The sequence below is a fragment of the Cibotium barometz genome, chromosome 54, assembly GCF_041138505.1.
Source record: "Cibotium barometz isolate CiBa-2024 chromosome 54, ASM4113850v1, whole genome shotgun sequence".
Taxonomy (NCBI): Eukaryota; Viridiplantae; Streptophyta; class Polypodiopsida; order Cyatheales; family Cibotiaceae; genus Cibotium; species Cibotium barometz.
The window spans coordinates 37,168,586-37,189,422 of record NC_141099.1 but is presented as its reverse complement, the minus strand read 5'-3'; the positions used below and the strand labels follow the sequence as shown (position 1 = coordinate 37,189,422).

The following is a 20,837-nucleotide window of genomic DNA, read 5'->3' as shown; positions in this document are numbered from 1 at the left end:
AGTGTAGTCCTCACTTCTGATCTTTTCTTTCTCAATATTGGAAGGAAGCCTCTGCTTCCGAGAAAGCCTAAGCTATGATACCAATGTAACGGGGGACCCGGAGCAATAGACAAACACTTCAGATACCAAACAGAGCTATGAAAACACAGTGGAAGAACCATAAACAACACCAAAAACACAGCACTAAACTGGAACGGCTGGCCCCCCGTAGGATCTTCTTTATTCAAAGAAGAAACTGTTACAACCAAACCAAGGTGCGGGTGCAATCCTGCACCGGATTTTCCACAAAGCTCAACAAACACTTTTGCCCATATATCTATACAAATACAAAGGCAAATCAGCCCTGAAAACTCTCCAAATCCTGTCTCATAACAGGCCCAAATTCAGTCCCAAACACGGCCAGAAAAGAGTGAAGATACCGGCAGCTGTACGGTCACCTCTGTGTGGCCAGCGCTCATTAGAGAAGATAAATCAGCTGCTGTCGCCTGTGAACGACCAGCACACAGCAGACAAAGAAACAGGCTGCTGCCTTGCTGTAAGGCCAGCACATCAAGAGAGAGAGAACACCAAACGGCTGATGCTGTACTGTACGGACAGCGCATCAAGAGGGAGACAGCAAGCTGCTGCTGCAGTTGGCCAGAGAGAAAAAGGGTGCTTGATGATTCGTCTGCTGTACAGCTAGCACCCAGAAGAGAGGAAGAGGTTGTTGCCAACCAGGGAAGGGGACGCCTGCTGATCCATCCAAAAGAGAAATCCATCCCTCCTTTTATAAAGTCAACCAGCCCCAAAAATAGCTGTGCTTTTCCCTTCTGAGAAAAAAGTGGCTGAGTTGCCAAAAATATCAAGTTTCATGCTTTTCCCAGCTGGTTGGTCAAGATTCCTCTAGGCGCCTCCTTTTGGTCCACATATGCATGCCCAAAAGGTGATAAATCTAGCCACACTTTAATGATGTGTGAACCTATTTCCTTAAGAAGCAAACCAACAAATAAAATCCCATGTACCTCATACTCTGTTGCCATCTTCCAGGCCAAATATGCCAATGAATCCTTTCTTTTGTGGAAAATCCCCGTTCACACCTTGGCTCTGCTCAATGTGTGAAACACTGGTCAAGACTGGTGAAGGGACCAAATGGTCACATCCTCTGATACCAATGTAACTAGACGGGGACCTGGAGCAATAGACAGACACTTCAGATACCAAACAAAGCTATGAAAACACAACGAGAGAACCACAAACAATATCAAAAACATAGCACTAAGTCGAAACGGCCGAGCCCCATAGGAACTTCTTTATTCCAGGGATAACTGTTACAACAGACCGAACTGCGGGTGCAAACTTGCACCGGATTTTCCACAAAGCTTCCTGGTTGTCATTGCTTGGGCTTACCTCCGTTCCGCATCAGTTCCTGATTCTAAGTGAGGGTCAGTGACCGTGCATAAGTCTGAGGCTGAAAATTCCTAACTGGGTACCGAATGGTTGTCTAAACCTCTAATGAACTGTTGGGCCATGGTAATGACCTTGCAATAGGTCAAAACAGGGCAACCACCCTAAGTGAGTTTATAAAACTCATCCTCAAGATTGGTCATATACTACGGTGGAAGAAAAAGGGCATTGAGTTCAGCCATGCAAGTAGCCAAATCAAATTGGAATTGGCCTATGAGGGGATCTGTATGAAGTTTTGACCAATATTGCCACCAAGCAACAGCTTCCCCAATGAGTTGGGGTGCTGCCACATGGACATTGTCTTGTGGATCTAGGACTTTAGTTGGAAAATGCGCTTCAAATTGATAAATGAATTGAGAAGCAGCAGCATGATCACACTTACCATCATACTTACTGAAGTTTGGAGAGGTTTGATGACGGTGGTGGTAGGGGTGGTGGAGGACGAGGTATTTGGAGCCATCTTGGGGAGGGATGCCAGAATCTGTACCATCGTCTGCTAACGCTGGATTTGTATAACCTCCTAGTTAAGTCTTTGCTGAAACTCTCCGTCAACGGCTTCCCGATAGAGTTGGTCTTCCTCGTGCTCACGTGTGGCCTCCTTTATCCCTCTGTTCTTCTGCACGTTTCTATTCTACTTTATTTTTTTCTCTTCAACTCTTCTTCTTACTCATAGAAGCCAAGTACGGGACAGGACATATAATACGCAAAACTTAAGAAATTGGGGGAAATCAAAAAAAATGGAGAAAATTAAGAAATTTGGTGAAATTGGGGACAATTGGGGGTAAGAAATTGGGGCAATTTCAGAAAATTGACAAAATTAAAGAAATTGGGAAAAATTGGAATTTGGGAAATTAAGAAATTGGAGAAATTGGGAGATTTTGGGGGGAATTAGAGAGAATCTGAGAGAAATTGAATAAGGAAAGTGAAATTGAAGAAAGAGTAGGAGATAGGAAGGAGGAAAGTAGAGAAGAACGTAGAGAAAGAAAGAAAGATATATTAAGCGTCTACTAAAGACCCAATGGGCCTATGAGACCAAAGTGATACATAATGTCCATGGCATATCTCATCATGGAATGGAAAATAAAACAGAAAGAAAACATGAACATATCTATCTCACTGGGGTGTTACAAAACATAGCTATCTCACTGGGGTGTTACAAAACTGTCCATGGAAACTCATCATGGAATACTAAGAACATAGAAACATGAGAGCAACATCAGCTCCGAGTAGATGGTATACCACTCTCCAAAATATCAAGCTTGGGGCTAATGAGTATGGCCCAAGAGGTCTCCCTCAGCTATGTCACGTGGAAAGGTAGCTCGATGGCGGTGGAGCATGTCCTGGATCTGGAGCTGATGAGGTGATCGTGGCCGACAGGGGGGCCGAGGGCGACGGGCATGCTGGAGTGCAGAGGCTTGGTCCGAGGTAACTCCTCTCGGGCGAGGTAGGTCCAGAGCACCTTGTGGAGGGTCCACAAGATCCACTATGTCGGTGTCCTCCACCTACTGGGTCCGGAAGAAACTGGTGATGGTTGGCTAGCGAGGGAGGGGGCGGGGTGGCTCGGGCCGAGGCACTCTCAAGAAGGTGTCCCTGTGTCTACGGAGCTCAAGCAGGAAGAGGCCAAGGCAACGCTGGTCCTAGAAGTCAATGATCTTGGAGAGTGGACCGAATCCCTCACGAAATAGACAATGAAACCTCCCGCGGATCTCATAGTATACTGGGCAGCGGCATATGTAATGCTTCTTCGTCTCAACCTCTATGTGGCATAGTCAGCAGATCCTCTCCTCTCTGGGTCTCCGTATGAGCTTCCCGGCTCTGAAGATGCACTCAACTCTACCTATCTCCACTCTGAGGCGGTGGGATGAAACCCGTATCTGGCCAATCGCAATCCGCATGGCATGGGACATGTGAACACTCAAGTAGCCCGGCTGCTGGATCCATCCTCAGTGAGTGTGAGGAAGTGATCTCTGTAGAAGTGCATCTTCGTGTGGGGAGCTCCGGAGCTGTGATCCATGTGCAATGTCTGTAGAGGCCGAGAAGATCTAACCGGATAACCCGGTTGGTATCCTCATGAGAAAGCCAGAGAAAAGGGGAGTCCAAACTATACTGAAGGGGCGGTAGGCGGTCCATGCAAAGCCCATATACTGAGCCCATATACTGAGAGCCAAGTGGAAACTAGTGCATACCATACTCCAGAGTGGCCCTCAAGTGCTAGCTCTCTGGAGGACTCCACGGCAAGCCTCGGGTACCTGTGGGGATCCATGTGACTGATGCGATGGAGGTATGTAACTGTCTGGAAGAGTGCATCCACTACCATCAGGGCTGCAGCAAACTCTACCTGGATAATTTGGTGTGGGACTCATGGTTTGCTGTGAATCATACGGGAGAACATCATGACCTGGGGCCTCTCAACTCGCTGCCAATCCTCATCCGATAAATCTGGCCCCCAAAAGGCTGCTCCATACATCAAGGCTCGTGAGACGAGGCTGCATATCTGCTGCAGGAACCATGGTAAAGCATGGGCCACTGAAAGTGACACCAAGGTAGACATAGGATGAGACAATCTCCACAGGATCCCCTCTATATGTGAAGCTCAATCTGGATGTGAAGGGGCGAGAGGTATTGAAGACCATTACCTTGGTTTTACCAAGGTTAACAGAGAGGTCCCGCTGAGTGCAAAAGTCATGTAAGGCATCCAACTGTCTCTGAAGCCCTTCAGCTGAGTCTGACAGGAGGACGATGTCATTTGCATAAAGTACTACTGTATGGGGATCAATATGTCTGCCAGTGTGGGACCAACCCCACCTAATCCATCAATGAAGCTTGAGATCTCATCATAGAGGCCAAAAAGAGTGGGTGATAGAGGGCAGCCCTGTTTCACCCCAATAGTACTAGAAATCTCCTGTGATGTACCTCCTAGGGCTCTCACTCGTCCGATGACGGACTCATAGAGGGCGATGATGCTCCAAACCATGTCAGATGAGATTTCGATCTCCTGTAGATGGTGTAGGAGGCGGGCTCGGGGTACAGTATCAAAAGCTTTGCGGAAATCCACAAAGCAGCAATAAATCCTCTTATGTCGTGCTCTACCCTCCTCGATGATGGCACGGAGGGTGAAGATGTGGTCAAGGGTAGAGTAGCTCCTCCGAAAGCCAGCCTATCCTGAGGCTCTGCATCCTTGGCTCTCTGCAAATGAACTGAGCTCCGCCTCTAGCACTGATCCATAGAGTTTGGCCAATCCATAGAGTTTGGCCAATCGTCCTGTAGTTACTACCATCAAGTGGATCTCCGGCTTTGAGGATGGGGGTGATGGTGTTGGTAGACCAAGAGGGTGGAAATCCTTCACAAAGGGCTCTATTGAACATGTAGGCTAGTAGGGGCGCCAGGGTATCATCGGCATGCGAGATGTACTCGACAGTGAGTCCCTCATGATCCTGGGCTCGCCCATTGCCTAGTCTACGAATGGCCTTGAGGACCATGCCTTTGTGAAGAAGGTGGAGGTGGTGGGACAAGGATCTGGTGGTGGGGGTAGGGGTCGCTGATGGGGGATATGATAGAGGGAGCGTGCATAGGAGTGCCATGTGTCCGAGCAGGTGATAGGTGTGGGAGGGCGTTGTTCTCGGAGTTTCCTCCAGGCCTCTTTGCAGTTCGGCCCTAAGAAAAGTCAGTATAACTCATCCTCTTTCCGAGCATAGAACTCTCGTTTCTTGCGTTGGGTGAGCCGTTGAGATATCTGTTGCGCTTGGCGCTTCGTGATTTGCCCAATCCGTACCTCATGCTTAAGACGAGAGCGTGTGGCCCGGCATTCGTCATCATACTAACAGTTCTGGGGCATGAAACCGCAAGGTGGCTTGGCGGTAGACCGTCGCGTGCAGATGAAAGAAGCGGTCGCGGATGTGTGGAGTATGGTGGTGAGCTGTGCTATGAGGGTGGATAGGGGTACAGTAGGTTCCACATCTTGGAGTTGGCGGTAGATGTGGTTGGAGTAAACACGGTCAAGCTCGTGATCAAAAAGGACCTGAGTGTAATGTGAGATGAGGGGTGGTGGTGGAGAGACGGGTGGTGTGCAAGTAAGAGTGAAAGAGAGGTAGGCATGGTCAGCTTCAAAAGGGGGTGGCGGAATGGAGAAGTCGGGGAGAAGGTGTACCAAAGTCGGAGATCCCATAAGGTAGTCCACGGTGCTAGTACCTCCTGAGTGAGGGAAGGAGGTGAGGGCGCCAGAGAAGGGCCATCGGGACATCCCGTTATAGATAACGAGACCATGTGCAACTCCCAACTCTAAGAAATATCTCCCATACACTGTGACCTCCTCACGGTCCTGTGATGATCGCTGCAGCCCTGTGTCAATGATGTCCAACTCATGTAGTCTCATAAGGTCGTCTAGATTGAGTAGTTAGACCTGCTGACTTCCCGTCCTAGCATTGAAATTCTCGAGCAGGAGGACTTCCCCCAGCTATGAACTCCATGATATCCCCATATAATGGTAAGTACGGTGACTGCCCATGCTGTGCAGCGTAAGGGGGGTGGCGTGGTGCAAAATAACACACAGCAATGTGGATGGCTCTGTCACTGCTAAGTTGTAGCCGCACCGAAAGATACCGTGCATCCTCATCCTTCCGGACGATGCTGAGAATCTGTCAGAGATGGGATCTAAAAAGGACAGCCCCCCCCCCCCCCCCCCCCCCCCCCCCCCCCCCCGAGCCACGTACTCCTGATGTGTGGGTCTCACCTCGGAAAGTTGACTCCCACTCATACCCGGCTATGTATGGTAAGCCCCTCTCAGGGCTCTGATGAGTCTCTGTATAAAAAATGACATCCTTGCCTGTGAGAATCTCGCTCAAGCATCCTAGATTCAACCACAGCATGCCATTGCAGTTCCATACTGCCAGCCTCAAGTGTTTGGTCTCATAGACCCCGCGTCCCTATTTGGAACGGCGTTCAGTGATAATAACCCTACCAGCTCTGTAGATAGCCCACTTGCCTGCTCTGCGGGCCTCATGAACAGTCACCATCGCCTCACACCGGTGTGCCACCTGTGCTGGAGTGAGATCATCTCCCATGTACACCTGTGTGCCCTTGAGGGCAACCCGCATGTCTAAGAAGGCCTGTCTGCTGGTGGCATCAAGGAATCTAATGATGAGGGGCCGCTCTTGTGTCATATCCTTGCCTGCCCTCCATGTATCTGCAAAGGGGGAGGCGATCCCGTCCACTCCTAGCATCTGGCAAAGCGTCATGGCATCCTCCTTGGGGGAAGTCCCCCGCTTGTAGCCCCTGTACTCGCACATGAGGGCCCCTATCCTTCCTGCATTTCTCCTCCTCGAGAGTCTCATGTATGATGCTATGTGGTGGGGGTTTGTGCTTCTTCACCACCTCCACCCAATCTTTCTTAGTGGTCTGCAGTTCTTCCCGCAGCTTATCACTCGCAGCTTTCAACTGCTCCAAGTCAGTCCTTAGACCCTCCTGAATATTCAGTTCCCCTTTCTCCACTGTATAGTCCTTGACCGTAGCCTTTAGGGCTTCCATTTCTGCCCGGAGTTCCCCTATCATTGGGGCAGCCTCTGGCATTCCTGTTTGTTACAGCTGGGTCTCTTTCAACATCTGAATCACCTCTTCCTAGTGGTTCACTTGGGCTGCCAGTTCTTCAATCTTGTTCTTTCCTTGTATCTCCTTGCAGAGGCCTTCCAACTGTTTTTCATGTTGGTTCAGAACCCTGTCCAGCACCTTCTTTTGTTCGCCCAATAACTTCTTGGTGTTGTCCTCCACTATCTTGATGTATGCATCCAGCTCCTGTAGGTTCATTGTGGCTATTTCCCCCGAGCTGCCTTGGGGGCCTGAGCAAGGGCGGGTGGGAAAAGGGAGGCGCACACAGTCGCAACGCGGCAGCACAATGAGTGCCTACAGCAACATTGAAGGGGCACAGAACATTAAGGGCCACCAGCGCACAGCGCAAACAGAGGAGGCCGCGAGGGTGCTCACGCCATCGCAAAGAGAGAGGGGGCGCAGACAGCAGCGCAGTGAACAAGGTGCAGCAGGCGGAGACAGTCGCAACGCAGAGAGAGACACACACACACACACACAAAGAGAGAGAGAGAGAGAGAGAGAGAGAGAGAGAGAGAGAGATGAAAGAGAGATGAAATGAAATGTTATATTAACGTCTTCAAAAGGCCAAAGTGACCTATGAGACCAAAGTTACAACCATGTGACATCTAATACATTGTCTAGAAAAGAAAAAAAAGAACTGAAGGTAAGTATCTAGCCCTAGAGTACATCAGTAGGGAGCATCCGGAAGTAGCAACTAGGGAGAGAGAGAGAGAAAGAAAGAAAGAAAGAAAGAAAGCTGTATTAACATCTACTAGAGGCCGAACTCGACCTATGAGACAAATCAATGTACAACTGTCAATGTCTTCTGGATGTCCACGAAAAAAAAGGACAAAATGAACATGAAATAAAGTATGAAAGTACTGAGCTAGTGGGGGGGTGTGATGGATGGAGCACTACTTCTAGAGGCTCAGTATGCAACCTATATCCGTAGGGTATACAAGAATGCAATGCAGATCTGTCTAGCTCCAACCAGTACCATAATGGGGGTGTAATATGTGATACATAGGCAATGGCGAGGCAAAAATACCTCGGAGCATGATCTCCGGGTGTGAGTGTAAGTGAGCTAGCCGCTCCTGGATATGGTGCTAATGTCGAGCCCGTATCTCTATGATCTCCCTCTGATGTAGTCTGGGAGTCTGGTGGCCTAGTGCTCTCGGTCTCCGTTCGGCTTGGAGGTCTGCAGCGCGTTGAAGTGTAACCCCCTCCTGTGTCAGGGTAGGCATTGGGATAGATCTCTGGAAGAAATCAGTGAGCTGGAGTTGTCGCCCACCTCTTCCTATGGTATGAGTCCGTATCAGTGTCTCTCTGTGGCGCTGTCTCTCTAACAAGAACTGGCCAAATCTGCGCTGGTCTACAGACTCCATGATCTGGCGGAGTGAAGGATGTCCACTGAAGATGGTGGTGTATCTCTCTCTAATGACACAATATGCTCTGCATCTGCATACATAATGTTCCTCACTCTCAACCTCCTCCTGGCATAGTCTGCATATCCTCTCAGCTTTGGGGATCCGTGCTGCCCTACCTGCCTCAATCTCAAGCTGGTGTGATGACACTCTGAGCTGGCCAATCGCCACTCGGGCACTATGAGGCATGTACACATCCATGTATCCAGGTCTATGTATGAATCCATCCACTGAGATACGCAGAAACTGATCTCTGTAGTATAGCATCTTCGGCGGTAGAGGCTGACTGGGTGTAATCCAAGTCTCTTGAGTGTATCGCTGCCATAAATCCTGCCGAAGGACTCTGTTCCTCTCACTGTGAGAGAGCTGGATGTGTGGTGCATGTATATCATACTGGAAAGGTGGCAGGTGATCTATGTCGAGACCATGCTGAGTGAGCCACTGTATCATCTGTGAATACTATCTCCACTCTCTGCGAGCTGCCTAGACGCCTCAAAAGCTCTATGTGTGAGTCAATCTGATGGCATCTCTGATCCTCTGTATGAAGCAGATCATCTCGAAGAGGACCTCTACTAGCATAGGAGGTGCAGCAAACTCTGTCCGGACAATGTCATGTGGGACGGAGGGTTTGTTGCGGATCATCCGTGAGAGCATGAGAATTTGAGGCCTCTTTATCTGGACCATGTGGAGGTGGCGAGCCCAGGTGCTCATACTGCTGCAGCATACATCAAAGCAGGGGTGACTAGTGTGTCAAACAACCACCCCTTCGTGCGGGGCTCCTAGAAGTGTGCATGGTCACACTGTCTCTCTAGCATGGCCAGAGCTGCATACCCTCGTGTGAGTCTATCCCTGGCTGCCTGTGCCGTAGTAAATCTTCCTGGCGGGGTCGTAAATGTAATCCCCAGGTACACATATGAGTCTACCACCTCTACCTGTCCTCCTGCTAGTGTGAAGATGGCCTGTCCTCGAACCGGCCCTGAGGTGTGGAAAATCATGGCCTTGGTTTTCCCAAGGTTCACTGTAAGCCCCCTCTGTGTGCAGAAGTCATCGAGTCCATGGAGATGGTGTTGTAGTCCCATCCGCGACTCAGAGACCAAAATAATATCATCTGCATATAGCATAATGTGGACTGTGGTACCTGAGATGTCTACCCCGTCCCCACCATCGTGACCAATGAAGTCAGCCACCTCATCGATGTATAGTCCAAATAGTGTAGGAGAGAGTGGGCATCCTTGCTTCACACCTATGGTGCTAGCAATAACATCAGATAGCCCCTCGGGGCATCGTATGCACCCGAGGACCTGCTCATATAAAGCTTAGATGCCCCAAATCATCTCTGATGGGATCCCCAATGACTGTAGGCGCTGGAAGAGTCTCTCTCGTGGCACTGTGTCAAATGCTTTGCGGAAATCCACAAAGCAGCAGTATAATCTCTTCTCCCGCGCCCTAGCCTGGTCAATCAGACATCTCAGAGTGAATATATGGTCAATAGTGGAGAAAGCTCGTCGGAATCCAGCCTGCCCTGGTGCTCGCAGTCCCTCCTTCTCCGCATATGAGCTCAACTCTCCCTCGAGCACTGCGCCATAAAGTTTGGCCAATGTATGACCAATCATGATAGTCCTGTAGTTGCTGGGGTCTAGCATGTCTCCCGCTTTGTGGAGAGGCACGATGGTGTGCATAGTCCACTCAGCTATAGTAGGCCCTCCACTAGTGCCCTATTAAAGAGGTGAGCAACAAAGGGTCCCAGTGTGTTAGCTGCATAAATAAGATGCTCACTCTGTATACCTGTGTGGTCAACCGATCTCCGATGCTGTAACCGGCGGATAGCTCTCTCTACCATCGAGGCGGTAAAGAAAGTAGAGGTGGTAGGGCGGGACTCCTGTGGCTGTGGTATGGGCGGCTGATGAGGGATATGGTAGAGGCTCTTTGCATATGTGCCATGTGTGTGGATCCTCAATCGAGGTACGAGGGCGAGGCTCTCTCATCCTGCACCATGCAGTGGCTGCATCTCTGCTCATGAGTAGGTGGTATATATCCCAATACTGTGCCTCCTCATATGCACGCCTCTTACGACGTGTGAGGGTCCTCATCTGTCGGCTCGCCTGTCTCTGTGTAACGGTCCCCAGTGCTCTCTGGGCACGGCGGTGTCTATATAGCTCTTTGCACTCATCATCATACCACCGATTCTGGGGCATGCTCCCAGATCTATCTGTGTGTGCAATGTGTATGATGGGGGAAGCTGCGATTGGCGGCCCTATGTAGTAGAGATGACAGCTGGGTGGTGAGTGTGTCTAGACTCTAGAGGTGACAGGGGATCCATCTGGAATAGCCAGTCATAAACATGATGCTCATATATGTCTGCCAAGTCATGGGTGAAGTAGAAAGTTGTATGCGATGCCTGTGTGGGCTGTGTGGGTTCTGGTGTGGAGCTCGCCAATGACAGTAAGAGGTACATGTGATCTGCACCAATAGAACAGGGGGGGATGGTGAAAGATGTCACTGCCTGTGTGGTCTCCATGGACCCCATGATGTAGTCCACTGTGCTACCCCCCCCCCCTTTCGGATCGTGGAAAGCATGTCAGTGCTCCTGAATCCTACCACTGTCTCATCCCGTTATAAATAACGAGATGGTGTCGCACTCCCAACTCAAGTAAGCGATGACCATATCTGGTGTTATCAGGCCCCATGTCCTCTAACACCCTGCAAGCTCCCGTGTCCTCCACCTCTAGTGTGTGCATCACCTCGGGGTGCTCGAAATCATAAATGTCGCACACTCTCCGTGCATTGAAGTCCCCCATAAGGACTTCCCCCAGGTTGGAGTAGTGTATGATCTCATCTGAAAGGGCTGCATATGGTGACTCTCCCAATGGCCCTGTGCCCTCCTCCTCGCCTCTACTCTCATCCTCTGCTGTCATGGCATATCTCGATCCTCTAGGAGAGAAGTAGCATAGAGCAATGTATAACACCCTGTCTGCTGAGAGCTGCAGTCTAATCCACATGTATCTAGCCTCCTGGTCACGTGCTACCACCTGTAGGCGCTCCTGTAGCTCTTGCTTGAAGAGTACCGCTATACCTCTAGATCCTCTCGATGTGCTCTGCCATGTGGTCCCCCTGTATGTAAACTCCCATTGATAGCCCTCTACTTTGGGTAGCCCCCTCTCTGGGCTCTGGTGAGTCTCTGTAAGTAGTATGATGTCCCGTCCCTCCATGACCTCCTCCATCCTCCCAGGATGTGTCCAAAGTGCTCCATTTCAGTTCCAAACTGCTATGTGTATCTGTGAATCTGGATCCTCCATAGCCGATGTCCCATAGGCCGCCTAGCGCTAATCAGTGGCCTTGCCATCGATGATGACACAGCCATCGCGATAGAATGATCTTTTGCCCTCTTTCCGGGCCTGTAGGACTCTCAGCATGCATGTTTTCATGTGTTCTATCTGCATCCTTGTAAGATCGTCATCCAAATAGATGGGATCTCCCTGTAAGCCTCGTAGAATCACCCTCTTCCTCATGAAGGTGACCCTCTCCATCTCTCCTGCAAACTGTAGGATGAGGGCTCGCCTGCGTGTTGAGTCTTTCCCGGCTCTCCATGCTTTGGTGAAGGGGAGAGGGTCCTCTTCCCTGTAGCCGAGCTTCATGCATAGAAGCTGTCCATCTTTCTCGAGAGTGGAGTCGGGTGTCTCGGCTATGACTGTGACTCGAATGTTGAGGCGGCGGGCATGCCTCATCTTCTCCTCCTCAATGGTGGTGTGAATGATTTGGTGTTCTTCCCTTTGAGTCTCCTCCCTCACTTCTTTACGGATGTTCTTCTTCACCACCTCAACCCATCCTGACTGCTTGGCTTCGAGTTTTCCCTCCATGTCCTTTGAGATCTCCTTGGAGATCTCTTCTTTGATCGCCGTGAGAGTGTTGTTATTGATCTCCCCTTCTTCCTTCTCGGTGTTCTTGACGGCTACCAGTTCCACTTTCAATGCACTCACCTCCTCCTTGAGTGCCGTGTTCTCTTGTTCACGGTCCGTGACCCGTGCTTCGAGGGCCATGATGTGCCGGTGTAGTTTGTTCTCCACCTCATTGTTGGAATTGGATGTCTTCTTGTTCTCCTTGATTAGTGTCTTCATTGCTGTCTCAAGGGCCTCGAGCTTCTCTTGGACACTCGGAGCCATTCCTCAAGATTACTCTGCAGCGCTTCCCATAGGTAGGGAGGGGAGAGAGAGAGAGAGAGAGAGTTATGTTGCTGCCTTGGGGGCTTAAGGAAGGGTGGATGGGAAAAGGGAGGAGGAGAGACTAGCGGACAGGGAGACGGGCCAGCATAGCGCGAGCAGGGCAGCAAGGCGAACAGAATAGCATAGCGTGTCCAGACAGAACAGAGCTAGCCTAGGCGGGAGAGGCGGCGGCGAACAGTAGCAAAGCGAAGGCGAGAGAGAGAGGGAGAGTTACGGGCGGTGAACAGTAGCGAAGCGAAGGTAGCGGCTACGCACAGAGGCGCGAACAGAGCGAACAGAAGGCGGCGGCGAGAGAGAGAGAGAGAGAGAGAGAGAGAGAGAGAGAGAGAGAGAGCGAACAAAGCGAACAGAAGGCGGCGGAGAGAGAGAGAGAGAGAGAGAGAGAGAGAGAGAGAGAGAGAGAGAGAGAGAGAGAGAGAGAGAAATGAAAAGATATATTAACGTCTTCAAAAGGCCAACATGACCTATGAGACCAAAAAGGTTACAACAATTGGTGGATCTGATACAATGTCTGTGTAAGAAAAGCTAAAACAACTAAACAACTAACTGAAACTGAAACAACTATGAGGAAAAGTAAGGTACTAGGAGCTCCTAATGGATAACATCTGGGAAGGAAAACTCCAGCAACAAAGGTAAGCATCATATACATCACTATCCAAAGATGTCTCTCATCGGTCGATGGCGGATATCCTCAATGTCCTCCATGGTGAGTACTCTGACCCATGCCGTGCTAGTATGGTCCTGATCCTCTGTTGTAGTCTCCGCCGGTGTCGAGATGGGCCTCTCATCTTGGGACGCCTGGACCACCCCAACTCTATAGCCCGATCAATCATCAGTGTACCTCTGGTGCGGCTATACTATGGGGCTAGCTGCAATACATGCTCGCCTGACTGCTCAATCTCTGGTCGAAAGAAGTCTATAATCTGCCTCTGTAGGTGTCTCTCCCTCTCTGATCCCCTCCCTCTCAAGAGACCCTCTCTATGTCTACGCAGCTCCAGCAAGTATAATCCGAGGCATCTCTGATCCTGGTATCTCATGACTCTGGAAAGTGGTCCGAAACCCTCTCTGAACAGGCAGTGAAAATGGCCTCGTATCTCATAATATACTAGACAGTGACACATGTAATGTAACTCTGTCTCTGGCTCCATCTGGCACAACTGACAAATCCTGGCCTCAGCTGGTACTCTGAATCTGCCAGTCTCGATCTCTAGCTGGTGTGAGGATGTGCGCATCTGACCAATAGCACACCGTATCCCATGAGAAAGATGAGTATCCATGTAGCTGGGTCTAATCACAAACCCATCCTCCGTGAGCTGGAGAAGATGATCTCTATAGAAAGCTATCTTCGTACCAAGCTCGTGTGTCGGCTGTATCCATGTCCTCCTAGTGTCTAGCTGAGTCAAGTCCTGCTTGATAAGTCTGGTAATCTCTGCCCGCGTGAGAGAGAGGGAGGGTGCATCTAGGGAGTACTGAAATGGAGGTAGCCTGTCCATACTAAAGCCATGCAGTTGGAACCAAGCTGTCATCTGCGCATACCAACATGATCCGTCTCCCTGTGATGCCAACTGTCGTGAAGACTCCAGGGCTAAGCGAGCATATCTGTCTCTAGGGAAGCAAAGGTAGAGAAGAGGAGAGAGAGACTTCTGGTTACCAAGCTTGTGCGCAGAGAAGACAAGGAGTCCAAGTTAGCTCAAACGGCCAAATCGCCAAACTCTAGAGAGAGAAACACACACGGGAGTATTCGCTGTAGTTTCGAACATTAAAACGTTCTCTCTTTCACAACCTTATAAAATCTTTTTTTTTTTTTAAGACTACAAAGACTCACGTTTTTTATCATGTAGACGTTTTTTACTAAAAAAACGTAATGTAGAGTACTTCATATAAAATACGCATACTTTAGCTTCTATGTTCTTGCTTCTTCACATCTTTCGTCGCCTTTTCTTCTTTGTTCCTTCAAACCGAAGAACATTTTGCCAGATCTCGGAGGCCACCTTTGGGCTTCTTGTTTTCGGCTACAAGCTCAATCTTCAATGAATTTATTTGCTCCATCATCGTTCTCAAGAGCTCTTCTGTGCTTGGCGGAAGCGTACTTTCTTTTGGTGTGTCGCTTTGGAAGCTTTGTGCCTCCGTAACTTCCTGCTGTTGGCTGAGAGGTTAGCTTGAAACATCTCCATCTGCTTCGGTGCTACAAGGGAATGTCGCAACCGCTCCATGTGTCACTTCCGGATCGTCTTTGAGGTTGGGTTGCAATGCCGGAAGTAGTGTCTGAAGTGTGGACTATATCATACATGCATCGTAGCGTAAGCATCCATGGAAGGGGGAACACTTGCAATAGAAGCTTTTTGTAGAGATATGGAAGCCTTGCTGCTCCCTCTCTACCTTGGAACTGTCTTCTTCGTTACTCATAGTGGAAGCCTTCTTGTTCATGCCCGAACGCATTAAGACCATCCACTACAAGCGTGGGAGGCTCTTTTAGGGGCTTCCTAGAAGGCTAGTTAACCAACAACCACACTTAGAGAGATGGAAGCCACTTCGGTACTAAGGGTGTGCTCCCTACAGCCTGTAAACCAACCACACAAATAACTGTTGTGAGAGAAGAAAAAAACTTTCAACACTTCTTCGTCAAGGCCATGGCGAGGGCTTCATCCCTTTGCAATGAAGCCATAAGGAAGGGTGGGTGAGATAGGGAAAGCCACAATGCCCAAAATGCACCAAAGCCTTCTTTAACCATGTGGAAAAAAAATTAGCACCTTCTCTTATCAAAGCAACAAGGCCTGAAGCTCTGATGCCAATGTAGCATGCACTTGCTTGCAGAAGCATTTTTAATGATAAGATATTGATGCTTAACACTTGCTGAAAACTCAATGCACAGAGATTAGGGTTTAGAAGATACGCAAGGACACAGTATTAGGTGGGTCTAAACTACCCTCTCAAAGGCCCCCACCGCTGGCCAGCGTATTTGCTTGATATATTGATGAAGTACAATACTGAAAACTGCTGTCCACTGGACCGCACTTGACTTGGACTGAACGGGACTCTTAGGACCAGAATATGACCTGATTTGGGCCACCCCTCTGAGCTGTGTTTGCTGTCCTGAAGCCGCCCCTGCTAATCTGGCTGCCCTGTATGAACTGCATTATGCTGCCCACAAGTCGCCTATGGATGTGCCTTAATGCTCTATGCTGCTGGCTGAAACTGGATGCCTTGACTGCCTTGCTCATGTGTGTTTTCCTACCCAGGCTGCCCCTTGGCTGAGAGTACAACTCTTGCTTGATAGGCTGAGGTGGAACTTGCTCAAGAGCTCTTGGCTATGGCTGGAAGATGCTCCAAGTCAGCCCAAAATAGTCCTAAATAGGAGTCTTTGGTGGGCTAGGGTTGGCTGGGAATGGCACACTTTTCAAAGGCCCCATTCCCCTTTTAGATGGGCGCCCACTTTTGGCCCACTCTATACATTGCACTTTCTGGTCCGGATGTCCACGGGCTGTCCACAACATTATCACAGCATGCTCAAGGCCCATCAGAAAATGGATCCTTTGTCCTACATAAAGGAGAATGTCCACGTAGCACCCTAGGGCAGATGGTGCACGTGACAAAGGAGGATCAAACCCACAGATATAGAGGATGTCCTCTCAACAGCAGCACCGTCCCGAGCACCTCAGACCCAAACATCCTTATCCTCTCCACAGTTTCTGTTGTTCAAGAACAGCACGAAGGAATAGAGTTCCCTCTCCAAGACGGAATGATCGTAAGAACACTCAAGGCCAGAAGGACGAGAGGATCAGCTGACTTTTGCCACAAATATGATCATGTGCAACCCTGATAGATGGTAATTTAGTCTAAACCAAGTGGGGAGTAAGATGATACTCCAAGGGGATTACTGTTACCTGTCAATACCATCTGACCATTAAAGGATCTAATCAACCAGCTTTAGCTTGAAAATCATTGACATGCATGATTAGATTGTACACAAGTCCACTCATGGAGGGGTTTGGTGTAACATGCGGAAGCTTCAGGGGAGATCGGTAACTTCAATGCTCGGTAACTTCAATGCTCAGAAAAACAGCACACTTGTCGCAACAAAATTAACGCAAAAACTGAATATATATTATAGATGTGCAGAAAGATAGAGAGAGAGAGAAAGAAAGAAAGAAAGAAAGATTTTATTAACGTCTTCCAAAAGACCGAACTCGGCCTATGAGACAAATCGGTGTACCTGTATGGGGTATCCTCTGTCATCCCAACAAAATGAAAAAGTACTGAACTAAAAAGCTGAATCTGGGTGTGCAATAAGTACAATGAGTGGTGGAGAGGATGGAGCTCTACTACTAGGAGAATGCTATATGTATGGAGTATACAATCATGATATGCAACCTAGCTAGCTCCATCCTGTACCATATTTGGGGTATAGGGCTGGATAACCAGTCGGCTACCATTGTCCTACAGCCCTCCTATGGCCCTCCCATGGCTGGTGAGTATAGCCAGGGCCTTCCTGGCCCTTATGGGGGTGGTCTTACACTTTCCCCATGCTCACATGTGTCCTTGGGGTAGCCCTATGGGCTGGCCCCTTTCATATATGCAGACCCTAACTGTCTACACAGTGATCTGGCATCCAGAACCATACGAGATACACAGAACCACTGACATCATTCCAGAGGAGAGACTCACAGCGCGGACTGGCACTGTTTCATGTGCAGGACAATGCACACCTAACCTTGGACTCATGTGCAGGACAATGCACACGTGATCTCGAACGACTGGGATGGAATCCTGGCTGACTCGTCCCTAACTGGGCTCACATGGGACCAATTTTCCATCCCAGGTCCTGCACCTTCTGTACAGATGTATCTACGTGGCATCCAAGTGCGGGATGCACGTGACATCCCCTTCTGCTTAACTTGACGGAAGATGCATAGCCTCCAAATAATCCATCAATAACACAGGATAGTCGTCAAGACTCTTTGTCAAGCCATACTGCTTCATGGGTCCCTCGGTCCTGAAACTTCGTGAGGAACTGTCTTTGCCTTCGGCCTAAGCCATGCTTGAAATGGTGCAAAAGGATCTGTTCTGGAACCATAACTTCATCTTTATCAATAATATCTGGTTCCACCTCGTCTATAACTTCTGAAGGGATCAGACTTGCATATAGCTTTAACCAACTGACGTGGAACACATCGTGCATAGTCCAACTTTGAGGTAGCTTCAACTTCATTGAAACCTCGTTAATCTTTCTCTGGATGGGAAAAGGTCCGAAGCTCCTGAAAGACAACTTTGGGCATCGCTTGCCCACCTGTTTCAACCTTTGCTTCATAATCCGAAGATAAACCCAATCCCCTTCCGAAAACTTCATATCCCTTCGGTCTTTATTGGCCTGTCGAGTGTAGGCCTCTTGCGCTTTAGCCAACCTGTCTTTTACTGACTGTAAAATCTCCTGGTAAGACTCCATCACTCTGTTCACTTCAGGTACTGAAGACGAGGCCCTGGTCAATAGCGACTGGAATGGTCTTCCAAACAATGCCTCATATGGAGTCCTGCCAATAGCTGAAGAAAAAGAATCATTCAAAAAAGCTTGAACTAAAGGCAAATATGATTCCCACTTACCTTGTTGATCGTGGACATAACACTTCAACACATCAAAAGCCAACTGGTTGTAGATCTCTGTCTGGCCGTCCGTCTGTGGATAAAATGCACTGGAAAAATTCAATTTAGTACCAAAGTTATCAAACAATGCCCTCCAAAAATGATTGGTAAACTTGGCACCTCGGTCCGACACTATGGTCCTAGGAATCCTGCCAATCGGATACCAATGCCGAATGAACAATTGGGCAACATCCTCGGCGGTCACATTGGCCCTGCATGGAATAAGCATAACAAATTTGCTAAATCTATCAACTATAGTTAAGCACTGAGTATTACACTTACTCGGACTGGGAGGCAGATTCATGACAAAGTCCATTGAAATATCTTGGAAAGGTCCCTCCGGAATTAGCAAGGGCTGTAACAACCCTATCTTCTTTCCACGATGAGCTTTTCACCTTTTGCCGTTCCAATTTCTCCAAAGTCAAATTCATGCCCCTATGACCACCAATAATGGCGTCATGGACATCATGGAGAAGAGCTGCCCTGAATGACTTCATGACACACAATTGGCCTTTGTAGAAAAGCCAACCATCGCGTATCCAAAAGTGGCATGGTCCTGTGGCATCCAATGCTTGTTCCCACTGTGTACCGAATTCCTCGGAATCCACGTACGTGTGCTTCATGTCATCTAGTCCCGTACCACCAAGGTCAAGTCTAGTGGTCTGAATCCAAGTCACTTGTCCCTTCCTGCTCAAAGCATCAACCACTAGATTGACCTTTCCTGAAATGTACTCAATCATACCACCAAATTGCTCGGATATCTGGCTCCAGCGGTGTTGTCGGTCACTCCACTATGCACTGGGTATTGTCTAAATCCAGCGTAATGCCTGATGGTTAGTGTGAACCTCAAAGTCACGGCCATAAAGGAAATGTTTTCAATGTTTGAAGGCCTGTATATCTGCAAGGAGTTCACGATCGTAGACTGAATAATTCTTCTCTGCGGGCAATAACTTACGAGACATGTAAGCTACTGGATGACCATTCTATTGTAGTACACCACCAATTGCAATGTTACTCGCATCGGTGATCACCTGAAATGACTCGTCCCACGAGGCAATTGCTAAACAAGGCGCTTCTGACAAAACCACCTTGAGGTTCTTGAATGCCTCCAATACTCGTGGAGTCGTTCGAATCCATTGCCTTCTTGTCTTGACACCCTTTAGCAGATCGGTGAGATCCGTCGAGAGGTCAGAAAACTTGTCTATGTGGATGGAGTATGCCTGGCATATACCCACAAAGGATCTAATGTCATAAGTTGTCTGAGGTACTTCCATCTCGGCCACCTTAGCCGGATCAAGTCGAATGCCTTCTGCACTAATTATGTATCCAAGGTAATGAACTTGGAACAAATAAAATTCTGACTTCTTCTCATTCACGTAGAGCTCGTTGCTTTCCAGCAACTTAAGGACTTTCTCCACATCAATGTCATGCTGCTCAACCGCAGCTGAAAATACCAGTATGTCATCCAGAAATATGAACACACACTTTCCAATTAATTTCCGGAAAACACGCATCATCATGCGGTTGAATGTAGCCGGGACGTTCGTCAAGCCAAACGGCATGACCACAAATTCAAAGTGGGCCCCTTCCGTACGGAAGGCTGTCTTGGGGATGTCCCCCTCCACAATCTGTACCTGGTGGTACCCACTCTTTAAATCGAGTTTCAAGAACACCTTAGCTCCATTCAGCCTCTCAAGAATATAATCTATTCGAGGCATCGGGAATCTACTCTTGAGAGTCAGCTTATTGAGTGCACGATAATCGACACATAAACGAGAAGACCCATCTTTTTTCTTGACAAACAGGATCAGGGCTGCAAATGGCGACACGCTGGGACGGATGAAGCCAGATTGCAACAATTCTTGGAGTTAGCGGTCCAACTCCGATTCCATTGCCTTGGAAAGGCGATGTGGAAACTTGCTCGTGGATTCTGAGCCTCGGAAGAGGTCAATCTTGTGGTCCTCCGGTCTGGACGGGGGGAGCTGGGGAAGGAGATGTCCCGAAGAAAAATCTTCTGGAACTTTTCATGGAGAGCCAAATACTTCTCGGAAGCACTGGCCATCGTCTGGGCCGTCTGGATGTATATCATCGCACAATGTGCGCCTTTCCTGACTGCTCGCTTAGCCTGCAAGTGGCTTATGAGCGGAAAGTTCGGGATTCTTGGCTCACATTTAATGGTCACTGGGGCATTTGACACATTCCGATTAATCTGGAAAGTGTGCTTGTCCCACTTGACATCAAGAAGAAACTTGTGAAACCACTGAATGCCCAATATTATGTCTGCTCCTACAAGAGGGGCAACCATAAAATCACGCACAAACTCTATGCCCTGAATAACCAATTTAGCACCTAGAGCTTCATACTTGACGCTCGTTGTCATGCCTGTGCTAAAACCCTCAACTTGTTTGTCCACCGAAGTCAAGACGAAACGGGTACACCGAGCGGCCTGTTCCGTGACCACGTCCTCCGTGTTGCCACTGTCAAATAAGACAACGACTCTCTGGCCACCTATGTAGCCAAAGGTCTTGAGCAA

General features: G+C 48.9%; 2 protein-coding genes across 3 annotated transcripts in view; both read right to left on the bottom strand.

Annotated features, from left to right (window-relative positions):
- Positions 1–20,837, bottom strand: part of LOC147608111 (Plasma-membrane choline transporter family protein) — a 64,964-nt gene that overhangs the window by 23,151 nt on the left and 20,976 nt on the right. The gene's annotated exons all lie outside the window — the stretch shown is intronic.
- On the bottom strand, positions 11,771–12,607 carry LOC147608112 (uncharacterized). Its single transcript, XM_086790159.1, has one exon. It carries the CDS (start codon positions 12,605–12,607, stop codon positions 11,771–11,773), a length of 837 nt encoding a protein of 278 aa, XP_086646285.1.